General features: G+C 39.6%; 1 protein-coding gene across 5 annotated transcripts in view; it reads left to right on the top strand.

Moving 5' to 3' along the window:
- FAT3 (FAT atypical cadherin 3) overlaps window positions 1-13,094 on the top strand; it is a 660,051-nt gene that overhangs the window by 549,530 nt on the left and 97,427 nt on the right. For all 5 annotated transcript variants that reach the window (XM_078058674.1, XM_078058677.1, XM_078058676.1 and 2 more), the window contains 2 exons: window positions 7,483-7,758; window positions 10,215-10,425. In XM_078058674.1, the coding sequence (XP_077914800.1) occupies window positions 7,483-7,758; window positions 10,215-10,425 (487 nt within the window). The remainder of the gene's footprint in view (window positions 1-7,482; window positions 7,759-10,214; window positions 10,426-13,094) is intronic.

The following is a 13,094-nucleotide window of genomic DNA, read 5'->3' on the forward strand; positions in this document are numbered from 1 at the left end:
CGCTTATCTTCTTTAGCATCATCTACCTCTTAGTAGGTGAAAAACGAAGAAGCCACAAGCCCCCTTGTACATTTACGTTAGGAAAATGCTGGAACTAGTACAATTATATAGAGATAAAATAAGGGAGCAAGCCAACTCTAGGTGGGACTTTCTGTTAAAAAAATAATGATGATAAAACTTCACTGTATGTCATAGATTTGTGCCTAACAACTTATAAGTAAATCAATTTTGGAAAATGGATTCCAATTTTAAAGGTAGCAGGGAACTTTCTATTTAGAATAATCCTATGATTAATGTTCCTGAAATGACAATGGTCATGTCAATTATCTCTTGTGCCAATTAGGATTTCTGGATAGCGAGGCATATAATATTTGCACACTTAATTGTTCACATACATGTTAGGTACGTTTGTAATTAATGTGTGTATAATTTAAGTGCATATAGAAATAGTATAATGGAATGAGTATAGAATTTGTCTCCATATGACCTAGTTTAAGTCTGGCCTTGCCATTGGTACCTTGGGCACACCCCTTAACTTCTCTGATTCTCATTTTTCCCATTGATACACTGGAGACCATAAAGCTTAAGAAACGTATATGATATGGATTTACACATTGTTAAATAAACACAAACCGACATGATTTTTTTCTACTTATATGTTCAAAAACAAAACTTGTAAGCCTGGGGAAAATACAAGGGGCATTACCCTTGACATCACAGTCATAGAATATTTTAAGAATGGTTTTGAAATGCCAGCAGAGGCAGAACAGAGTTTCAGTAATTTAGGGCTTAATTGGTTCTAATAAAAGACGGAGGCCTTACCCTCTAACACGCTCCATGGACACTTCATTCCATGAGCCTTTGTAAAGCCAGGCTTGGCACCTACCCAGACTTAGCTTCGATGAGCCTGCAAAACCCAAAGTGTTTGTGGTGGGCAGCACTGAATCCAGCTCTGAAGAGACTTCCTACATTCAGGTTCCCTCCCGCTTTGATTCCATTGTACTTCCTTAGGCCTTTCAATTACCATTTGGAGCACAACATCTTTGAGAGTTACTTTGCTTTGTTTGTTAGTTCAGGAGCTCACAAATGGCCCCAACTGTGGGAAATAAAAAGCAAATGAGGAAAAGGAAGTCTTTGACAGAGAAACACTTGTTCTGACTGTAGATTAGGCTCAAGACAAAGCAAGCAGAAAGAGGCAAGCTTTTCAGGAGCACATCAACTTAGAAACTTCATGAAGGTCAGGGCAGCCTTGCTGGCTGGAAAGGCTTTTTTATCCTGTTAATATAACTGCTTCTGTGAACACAAATATTTTAGCATCTTGACTAAGTTAACTTGAACTTTTTAAAAGGAAGAATTGGCAATCAAAGAATCTAGTATGACCTTCCAGATACAGTGAAGATTCAAAACAATGCCTAAAACTCACAGGCACGCTTCTCAGCCCTTTTTCTGTTACCATAAACTCCAGGCCAATCTTGTTCCCATGTCAGACTCACTCTTTGGGCAAGTCTTCCTGGCACAGACGTCAGTCATAGCACTGCCCTTTTCTGTTCCTCAGAAAAGTTCATCTGCACCAAAGTGAATGACCGTGCAGCTATTTATAAGAAGAGCCGTGGTCTGACTACATTTATTTTAAAAAGTAAATAATTTTCTAGAATGCAGCCAAATGCCTGCATATTACTTAAAGGAGAATTGGTAAAAGCTTTCCCATTAGTCAGTAATAAGAAGGTCACCATCTTCACTACTATTTAACATTGTGCTGTAAGTATTAGCCAGTGCAAATAGATGAGATAAAGCAATTTGTGTTATAAAATTTATAAAGAAAAAGGCAAAACAAATGTAATTCTTCAACATGGACTCCCTCGGGTTTGTGCATTTTGGATATATGAGTTTGGGTGGGGTTTTTTTTTTTTTTTTTTTTGAGAGAGAGAGAGAGAGTGCTTGCAGGCCCATGCAAGAGCTGGAGGCAGGGGAGGGCCAGAGGGAGAGAGGGAGAGAGAGAATCCCAAGCAGGCTCCATGCCCAGCGCAGAGCCAGACACGGGACTGGGTCCCACAACCAGCCAAAATCAAGGGTCAGACACTTAACCAACTGAGCCACCTAGGCACACCTAGGTGCTTTTAATAATTAAGATGGTCCCCACATTCAAGAAAATTCAAGAAAAATAAAGGAGCTTTTTTTAAGTACTATAAAAATATAAGGAATATGTCATCATTGATCTAGTTGCTGCTACTATTATTATTACTACAATGTCTAATAGTTTTATTGTCATCATCGTATTGTTAAATTATACTGTTAATATTATGATCATCATCATCTTCTTTATAATCATCATTTTGCCTGGATCATGGCGTAAGAGAATAAAATCTGTGGTATCACAGATGTCTAAACTCCGTGTACCAAGATACTAAATATTTAACTATGACATATATTGAGTGCCTGCAAAGTGTCCAGCCCTGAGCTAGATGCTGGGTATACATTGATGATCTCTGAAATTTATCTATAATCCCAAAATCAGTGTTCTCAGCACCTTGTGTTCAATCCCTGACATGCACAGAGCAGCAAAATATTGTCCCTGCTACTGTTGAACAAGGTGATGCTCCACCTTCTTGTCTCAGCTCTCATACTATATACAAGTGTCCAGTTTGCAATCTATTTAGTACTACTTTTTTTTTTTTTGCATTTTTGTGTTCTTTGTTGGTAATCTCATGGTTTGAAAGACCCCAAAATGTAGTACTGAAGTGCAATCTAGTGTTCTCAAGTGCAAGAAGAATGTGATGTGCCTTACAGAGAAAATATGTGTTCGATGAGCTTCATTCAGGCATGACTTATAGTACTGTTGGCTAGAGATTCTCTCCCTCTTCTCCCTCTGCCCCTTCCCCTGCACGCACATACACGCACATTCTCTCTCTCAAATAAATAAATAAATAAAGCTTTAAAAAAAAAACCTATTTGAGGAAAACTAAAACATCCCTGAAAAATGTAACCATAGATCTGAACAAATGAAGAAACACAAACTATGTCCTTGGATAGGAAGATTCCATCATAAAGGATCAGTTCTCCTAACTTCTATTTTTGCCATAACGCAATTTAAAACACTATCAATTTTTTGTCAGGTGCTATACCAGTTGATTATAAAATTCATTTTGAAGAACAACAAGCAAGCCTGGCCTGGAAAACTCTTAAAAGGAACACAGAAAGGCCTAACTTTTCCAATTAAGACATACTGTAAAGCCTTTGTAATTGAAACAGTTTTATATTGACATATGAAAAGACAAATAAACCGATGGAACACAATAGAAAATCCAGAAATAAACTTTCGCATACAAGAAAAGCCTTTCAAATCAGTGGAGAATTGATGGTCTTGTAAAAAAAAAAAAAAGAAAGAAAAAAGTGGCATTAAAATAAAGGCAAAGCCATGTGGAAAAAAATAGAACTGGATCCATTCCTCACATAATACAGGAAAAATTCCAAATGGAGTAGAGATGTAAATGTAAGAAAAGGAAACATGTAAATGCTATTTTTAAAAAATGAGTGTATTCACCTATAACCTGGAAGTGTAGAAAATGTTCTAAACTATGACTCAGAGTCCAGAAACAATAAGGGAAAAATTGATGTATTCAATTTCCTGAAAATAAAAATAAAAGCTTTTGCATGGCCAAAAAAAAAAAAGCAAAATAAAGTTAAATGACAAAATTGAAAACATATTTGCAATTTATATCACCATGCTTCCAAAAATAAAGAAGGAAAAGGCCATCTAACCCATAAAAGAATGAGCTGATATAAATAATTTTCACAGGAAAAGAAATGCAAATGACTCTTAAACATATGAAAAGATGCTCATCCTCGCTCATAATAAGCAAAAGGCAAATTACAAGTACACTGAAATGCTATTTTTTATCTATCAGATTGGCAAAAATTACAAAAGTTTGAGTACATATTCTGTTGGCAAAGCTGTGGAAGACAGCCATTCTTATATATTGCTATGGGAATACAAATTAATAAAACTTTTGGGAAGAGGAATAGGGAAATAACTAACAAAACTATATAAGCACTATCCTTTGATGCACCACTCACAATATAATATAAAAAAGACCTGGGCACAAGGCTCATCTGTGCTCATTCTTTCTAAGAGTGAAAATTGGAAACATCTTACATGAACATTAATAGAGGAATGGTTGAATTAACTGTGATCCACCTACCCACTGCAAGAGTATCTCTATACTGTTGTGGGTTGGTCTTCAGAATATGAGAATGCAGAGTTTCTCAACAGTGACACTATTGATGTTTTAGGTCAGATAGTTCTTTGTTGCAAGGGACAATCCTGTGCATTGTAGGATGTTTAGCAGCATCCCTGCCCCTTACACATTAGATTCTAGGAACACCCCAACTCCCAGTTGTGACAACGAAAACTATCTCCAGATATTGCCAAATATCCCCTTAGGGACAGTTACCCTCAATTGAGAATCATTGATATGATGTTAAATGAGATGGCATGTCGGAGGGCGGGGCGGGGTGTGTGTCAGGGGTTGAGGAAATGTATATGGTATGTTTATATTAACTAAAGAGATGGATAAAATGTAACATTAATCTTCAAAATATCATTACTTGGGGGCACCTGGGTGGCCAGTCAATTAAGCAACCGACTTGGTTTTGGCTCAGGGTCATGAGATCGAGCCCCCTAGGGGGCTCTATGCTCAATGCAATCTGCTTGAGATTCTCTCTCCCTCTGCCCCTGCCCCCCTCCCACCCTTCTATCTCTCAAATAAATAAATAAATCTTAAAAAAAAAAAAAAAAAAGTTCCCTGTAAGAAAAGAAGGAATAGGATGAAGGGGAAAGAGATAGAAGCTAAACTACTTTAATTATACCGTTTTTGTAAATTTGACATCAGTACTTTTACATATAATATAAAACAAAATTAAATATTAAAACAAGTTTGAAATTTGAAAGTAAATGGAAGCAAATGAACTTATATGTGTTGGTGGCATAGCTACACAGAGAAGAACTCTCTATGACTTTAAACATACTAATGTGACTGTATATCCCTAGTGGGATAAATCTCAAGGACCAAAAGAAATAAAAATAATTGCTGTTGAATGATCATAGTTGTAATATAATTGCAATACCAATATTGTATTGTAATTCTGAGACTCACGTGCGTGTATTTCATATAAAACAGTGAATAATTGTGATGATGTCATTGAGCACGAGAAATTTCAGCATGGGGTTTCAGCACAGGATACAGATATAAAAAAGAATGAGATTAAGTAAAAAACATGATGCCCTAATTTTGAATTGGAAGTGTCAGTACAAACTCATGAAATGATTATTAACAACAAAAAACCTTTGCTGACCATCCACTGAAAAAAAGCTAAACACAATAGCAAATCCAATAGCAATGATCATTCCTAGCACCAATTTCTAACTAAAAAGAAATCAATGCTTTTTGGAGAGAGAAATGGATAATATAAGACTGGGTCAGAAAATGTACAAGGTGACCCAGGAAAAAATCACCAGTAGCAATTATTAGAAAGCAAAGAAGCTATCAAAGACTATAAGAATTGTGTCAAAAGATCTCAAGAGCTGACTTGAAGAGTCTCGCACTGGCCAAGGAAGGGCCGTTTGTGCACCAGTCAGTATAGTACCTGCAACGGACAGAAATATAGCATCTGTGATTAAATTCACGAGCTCATACTGGTGCTTGAAAAAAAATACTTCATTGGTCACTTTAGGAGGAGCTGGAGAACCGTTATTTGAAATAGTAAATAAAGGGAAAGAATGAAATATTAATTATGACTTTACTGCATAAATTGTCTTTCAGAGTAACCACACAATTGGAGACAAGTTTCTTTTTAGGACTACTCTATCTAACAAATGTGAAATAAATCATAGAATTAAAACATTACCATTTCATATTTTTAATGAATAAATGTTATCTATGTAATGATCATCAGTGGTTGCTAATACCACATAACAAGGGTGAGAACTAGATTTATATATATCCAGATGGAAATATACTGTCTCACCCATTAGAGATATTTTTTGTCAAAAAAAAAAAGGAAGAAAAAGGAAATCTTATCAAGTCTCCTAGATCAAACTACCAGTTTATAAGAAATACAGGAAACAGAGGGACATGGAGAACAAAACCAAGGGGAAGCAATGAGCAAAATTTGGGTTGTGGCACCTAAAGAGAAAATGGTGCAGTTCGTTTACCACCACCAGCAACGACATAAAAATTGCAAGGAAATAAAAGGAGACAGAAGGAGAACCTATAAATTAAAACATAATTAAAGGACATATGAACCAAATGTAATGGTTGGACCTTATTTGCATGTCCTGATTTTTTAAAATATGTTTCTTTTTATAAACATACATAACACCCTAAAAAATTATAGGAATATGAACACCCTGAATACTTAATATTAAGGAATTGTTGTTTTCTTTGTTTAGGTGCAGTAATGATAGTGTGTGTGTGTGTGTGTGTGTGTGTGTGTTTGTGTGTTTATTGTAAGGGTCCCTATCTTTTAGAGATACATACTGAAATGATGGGATTTGCTTCAAACTAAAATGGGGAGCAGATGTTGGATGAATGGCTACATATATAAAACAAGATTAGCCATAAATTGGTCACTGTCAAAGCTGAGCTATGAATATGTGAGGGTTCATTAAACTATGAGTTGGTTATTTTATTACACTTATTTATATCTGCCTGAAATGTTTTATAAGAAAATGCCTTATAAAAGAAAACAACTTGGGCGCCTGGGGGGCTCAGTCGGTTAAGCATCTGCCTTCGGCTCAGGTCATGATCCCAGAGTCCTGGGATTGAGCCTGATTCTCCCTCTCCCTCTCCCCCTGCTTGTGCTCACTCTGTCTCTCTCTGTCAAATAAATAAATAAAATCTTAAAAAAAAAAAAAAGAAAGAAAGAAGACAACTTGGGAACATCGTATTTTCGCCATCATCAGTACCATGTTCTTCATTAGACATATGCCATCTGAAGGAAAGCTTCTGTGTGGGGCCCCTGCAGCTGAGCTCTGATTGCTCACACCTGAGTTCATGTGTCCCGTTTCTCTGCCTCTTTTTTACTCTTCCCATCCCATCACAGCTTCCACATTGCCTCCACTCAAAGGAGCTCATAACAGAACTTAAGTTAATAGAAATGTACCAAACTAAGGTCACCTTGGGATCTCTTATATTATGCCTCAGATAGTCTGTGCCATTATCACCCTTAGGGGGTTGTCTCAGCTGTTCAATTAATAGTGAGAATATTGATTAGCTCATAGTTTATGTTCCTGCTAACGTGAACTACTGGTTTATTGTCAGCCTCTAATTGCAGTGTGTTTTCATACGAGATCTTTCTACATATTGAGATAACTCCTGGAAGCTGGGCTCCAAGGACGCAGAGGGAGGAGAGAGAGGGGGGGCCTTTTTATTAGCAATGAGTGAATTGGCATTCGTCATCACTCTTGTCTTCTTTTAACTATAGGTATTTATCAAAGTGCTGGATAATAATGATAATGGCCCAGAATTCTCTCAGCCAAATTACGATGTCACAATCTCTGAGGACGTGCTTCCAGATACAGAGATCTTGCAGATTGAAGCCACAGATAGAGATGAGAAGCACAAGCTGAGCTACACTGTCCACAGTAGCATTGACTCGGCCAGCATGAGGAAGTTCCGGATTGACCCCAGCACGGGCGTGCTCTACACTGCCGAGAGGCTGGACCATGAGGCCCAGGACAAGCACATCCTCAACGTCATGGTAGGACCACACTGCTAATGTGCTCTCCTAACACAGTCTGTGACCATTCAAGACACACTCCTTGGTCTTCAGAAGTACGGGGCCCTTAAATGTTGTGAGTAGGAGTAAATTTGGTTTTCTCACAGCAGGGTCACCTTCGTTTCTGCCTTTTTATTTCCGTGAGGAAAACTGCTGTTGTTCCAGAGTGACCCGATATTTTTGCCAGACTGAAGTAGTAGGTGAGTTCTGCAGACAGTGGCTGCTGCCAGGCTGACTTGGGAAGGAAGGAACAGGCCGTGTTTCAGTAAATCTCCCAGGCTATGATATTGGTTCGCATCCAGAAGATTCTGTAGAAAAGTTTAAGAGAAGTTCCTTGAGAAGTTAATCACAAGGGCAATCATTTATTCAAAATATGCAGTGCTCAGTCCTTGGAAGCATTTAGAGGACTGATTTGTTACTTACTGCACTGGCATTGGACCTAGTAGTAAATACTGCCACCCAAAACAGATCTCAAAACACACCGAAGCCTGCAGAGTGTCCGTTAGGTCTGAACTGGGTTCATGGGAGGTCATGGGACCTCCAAATTATGTGGAAGTTGCTTTAATTTTAAAGTGGAGTTTTCCTAGTTCACATCATTGGGAAGTAGGGATTAATAAGAAACATCCTTGATTAGTTTATGGCCTAAAATCTGGCCCTTTGACCATCCAAGAACCCTGGGGGCAATTGCATAGCCCCTGCCTCACAGACCCCCTGAGTTCCTTAAGACACATACTAAATCTTGGGTACTGACTGCCTTTAAAACACATTAAGATGCTACCAGTTTCCTAGCAGCTGAATGTGATGTTCCGCTAGGTGCTACTCTTCCTTCTTCCCAAGTCTGGAAACCCTCCTGGGCCAGAAGAAGCTCCAGGGCCATGTCCTTGGCAGTTTCCAGCTGAGACCCCATCCCCCAGTGGGGGGAGGAAGAGGGACTCTTAGGGACCGTCAGATCCACCCTCATTCATTCAACAGATATTTCTTCAGCACCTACTGTGTACCAAGCCCCATTCTAGGTACTGAGCACGCAAAAGAGACAAAGCTCCTCCACCCTTGGACATTCCACTGGAACAGCCCTAGGTCTCAATAACCCCGAAATACAGAGTTCAGCTTGGTCCCGGGGTGTGGCAGGCCAGTCTACGGGTGGGAAGATGGAGCACGTTCACCTGGTTGCTTTTGCATGCGTTTTATTCAGCGGCAGAAACCTTATGCCAAGAACTAACTCCATTCTCATGACTCAAGTCATTCCTGTTCATTCTTTCCTTAACAAACTCAAAATTCAGTTTGGTCACCCTGTATCATTCATCATTGCTGTAATTGATTATTTAGAGCAAACATGTCCTTTATGCTGCCTTTCTCCAAGCTAAGCCATTTTAGTCCTTTTGCTCATTCCTTGCAGGTACCATTTTTGAAAAGCCCTTTCCCTTTGATGGCTCTCCTCGGTCTATTTTCTAACTTCTCCACATCTCTCTGAAGTTACGGAGTCTAAAATTGAACAAACGCAAAGCACACATTTGATTAGCGCTACATAAAATTATAGCGAAATCATGCGGTGAGGGTTAAAGAATTGATTATTTGCGAGCTTCTGGCATATGCAAATCAGGGGAAACTTTAAAGCAGGTTGCTCGGTGAAGTCACAAGGAGGGCTCTGGCGTTTTAAAGACGAAGGTTTGGTTTATCTTCCTGGGAATCAGGGTTCTCTCTCAGTCCTGGGCCTTTGCCTCGGGTGGCTCTCTTTGCCTGAAACATGCAGCCCACACCACCCTTGGACCATTTCTACTTATTTTTGTTACCTCTTCCAAGAAGCTGGGGGCCGGGTTAGCTCCTTCTTATGACTCACTCACATTCTGGCACTCATCACCAGGCTTCCTACCTATTTGCTTGTTTCCGTCCCCCACTCACCTGTTAGCATCTGGAGGGGAAGGACCAGATCTGAGTCACTGCTAAACCCCCAGAGCAAAGGCAGGACTTGACAGATAATAGGTGACAACAAATGTTTGTTGAATGAATGAATAGAAGGCATTGCATGCTTTGCATTTATGAATTCTTTTCACTGAACGTTTTAGTTTCCCCTTCAGAAGAGCATCCATCCACCGTCCCATTACCAGCTGTATATACAAATGAGGGGGAAGCGGCTGTGGGCAGTGATGCAGAGGAAAGATACTTAGGCAGGGAACATCACGAACACAGGCTGAACACAGACCATAGGCCAGTCATCATGCTGAGCAGTAAAATGGATGTGGCCCCGACTCTCAGTCTGTTCACCATTAATGTCCTCACTCGATAGCACCATCACTTACCGAGCCCCTCCCCTGGGCCTGGGACAGCATCGAGCACCTTGTGTGAGTTACCTCATTTTCTCTTTGCCACAGACATAGCCGTGTGAGAGTTCCTTGCAACTTCAGATCTTAGTCCTACCGCTTCTTGTATTTTGCCTAAAGGTCAGAGATCAGGAGTTTCCTTATCGAAGAAACTTGGCCCGAGTCATTGTGAATGTGGAAGATGCTAATGATCACAGTCCTTATTTTACCAACCCATTGTATGAAGCATCTGTGTTTGAATCGGCTGCTCTGGGATCAGCTGTTCTGCAAGTGACGGCTCTGGACAAAGACAAAGGGGAAAATGCAGAACTCATATATACCATAGAAGCAGGTGAGAGCTGTTGCACAGATCGCAATATAATGCATGGCCTTTGACCCTTAGCAGCATTTATCACCATGTGAAATTCACACAGTTACCCCTGGAATGGCTCCAAAAGCGTGGTTTGGCCAAACAACTGCCCTATTTGCGTGATGATGCTCTATCAAGTTCTTGGCATTTTTGGTAATACATTTTCCATCACTGACAGTGAGGAAGGAGTTCCCTTTATTGTGGTGTTCTCGGATTGTTCTGGAATGGAGGAGAGAGAAGAAGTGTGTGGTAAACTCAATGGCTTTTCCTAATGGGTCAACAAGCCATGGCCTCAGACTAAAATAACCAAAGTCTCCCTTCTCTTGAGGGCTGCCAGTCTGTTCTGTGAATTGAATCGTACGTGTCTTTGTTTATCTGTCAGTGGGTGAGCTGTGGGCTTCGAAAATATCTATACCCCCACGGTTAGCAGAAATGCACTTCCGTGGAGGTGATAGAAAGTTGCAGAGTGGGTAGGAGATACTGAACTGCCTGCTCAACCAGACAGATAAATACATACAGCCTCACATTCTGTTAAATTTGAGATTTTTAAAATCAATTTTGACATCTATAAGGCCAGACCATATTTCACTGATGATTTGAGGACCGAAAGGAAGAAAATATTCATGGCAGAAGAGATGATTGTCCAAGCAAGGGATAGGACTGTGAACCTAACGATTACAAATATCCCTTATCTGCTGTATTTTCCCTTCCCCTCTTCTGTCTTTTTTTTTTTTTTTTGAATATTCAAGCCACATATTTCCAAAATGTTCTGCAACATTATGTCTGTCGTGCATAATGCCAAATGCTGTCTCCTTTTATGCCAGCACTGGAAAGACTTCTTTCCCGTGATTTAAATGTGGAGCGTTTTTGTGAGTGGTTGAATTAAAATATGAATGCTAGAATGACAGTTTTGGACTAAAAAATATTAGAGAAAGAAAAGCCAACAATCTTCTTTATACAAAAGCCACTGCAACGAATGATACTCTAAAACTATTTCCCGTATTAGGTGCCCACATTTTATAGGAGTCGAAGCTAAGCTCTATACAAAAAAAATAATAAGATAAAGAAATAAAAGACATTAGTTTCATAAGAGCGAGGGGCCCCGAGAAACTTCACCTGTTTCTTTTCTAGATATTTATGGAATTTTCTTCTAACCTAAAGCCTGACCAGTATTTTTTTTAAGTGCTGTTTTGCATCTGTTGTTTACCACAGGAAATTTTAAGTATTTAATTATATAATCCTTGTTCTTCTAGTTCCACAAATAACATAGGGAAGCTTCTTTTTTTCAAAACACAAATATTTAAATAACATCACAGAAAGTGTTGCCTGATCCAACAACTCTTCAAACTCTTTCTACAGTTTTTTCCTAATCTTACATATATTTTTCTTTTCCCAGTATTCATCCATGAACATACACTGTTCCATATATCTGTGATCATCTAGGTGGGGAGTTTTATTTCTGTTTTTTTTACTTAACATTTTCTCAGCATTGTCTATGGTGTCTACCTCCTTTTTGTGTTTGTCGTTACAGCTACTACTTATACTCTCTTAGCTAGGCCGATAACTTCTAAGCCAATTTGGAGGTTCTGAGGAGTCAGACAAGAGCCATTTCCCATCCTGCTGACAAGACCACTTTCCTTATCTTTCAACAGCCACACACTGTAGGCCGGTGCTATGGGTAGACCAGGGATTCCGTCGTGCCTTTAACCACTGACTAAAAACAGAGAGAAAAGTTATTTTCTTAAAACATCTTTCATATGAAAACTTGAATTTCCAGAAACCCGGAAATTTCCAGAAACCCAGAAATGACCTGATATCTAAAAAAAACGACCTCTGATTGTCTGTGTGAGAAGCTAATGAGGATTTTGGTGTGTGCCCAGTAATTCACAAGTGGTCATGGGGCTCCTTTGTGGACAGACAGACCTCCACAAGCCCTGGACTGCTCTTGGCCAAGCCAGTTCCTTCCCGGATCCTGGTAGGAGAGAGGGAGGACCCAGATGCTGCAACATTGTGAAGCAAATGACAGGTGGTTGTGTAGAGTGGACATTTTACGTAGATTCTTTTCCAAACTTCAGATAAGCAAGGTTTTCCTCTGCTTACTGGTGGCCGTACACTTCTTAGCCCCTGCCTGGCCTCTGAAGTAACTACGGAAGCTTTTATCTGGGCCCAAAGCACTGAGGTGATATTTGAGTGTGGAGCTTCAGTTCCTATATTTGGTTCAGATTTCTGTTTGGTGCCACAACGGCTCATGAGTGGCTCCGAAACAGGAGAGACAAGGACTAAGAATTGAGTTACAATGGGGGGGGGGTCTCTTGGATCCCAAGGGGCATATACAGATAGAGAACTAAAAATCTTTTTTTAGATCTACCTCTCCTCTCAATCATTTAATACATATATACTGAACACCTTCTTTGTGCCAGGCTGTGCTATGTTCTAGAAAAAGCATGATATGTAAGATAAGCACAGCTTTTCTCAGTTGCCAAAAGTCTACAGGAAGCTGTAGATTCCAAGGAAATAAGCAGAGGTTAGTTTCCGGGGATTCAAGGATAGCCAGAGAGAAAAAGCAGGAGGTGGATTCTAAGAAAATGGGCAGGGAGTATGCTGAAGAGGGAAAGAGGCCAAGAGCCCACTTTCGACCTGCTATGCAAGCG

Source organism: Halichoerus grypus, chromosome 11 (assembly GCF_964656455.1).
Source record: "Halichoerus grypus chromosome 11, mHalGry1.hap1.1, whole genome shotgun sequence".
NCBI lineage: Eukaryota > Metazoa > Chordata > Mammalia > Carnivora > Phocidae > Halichoerus > Halichoerus grypus.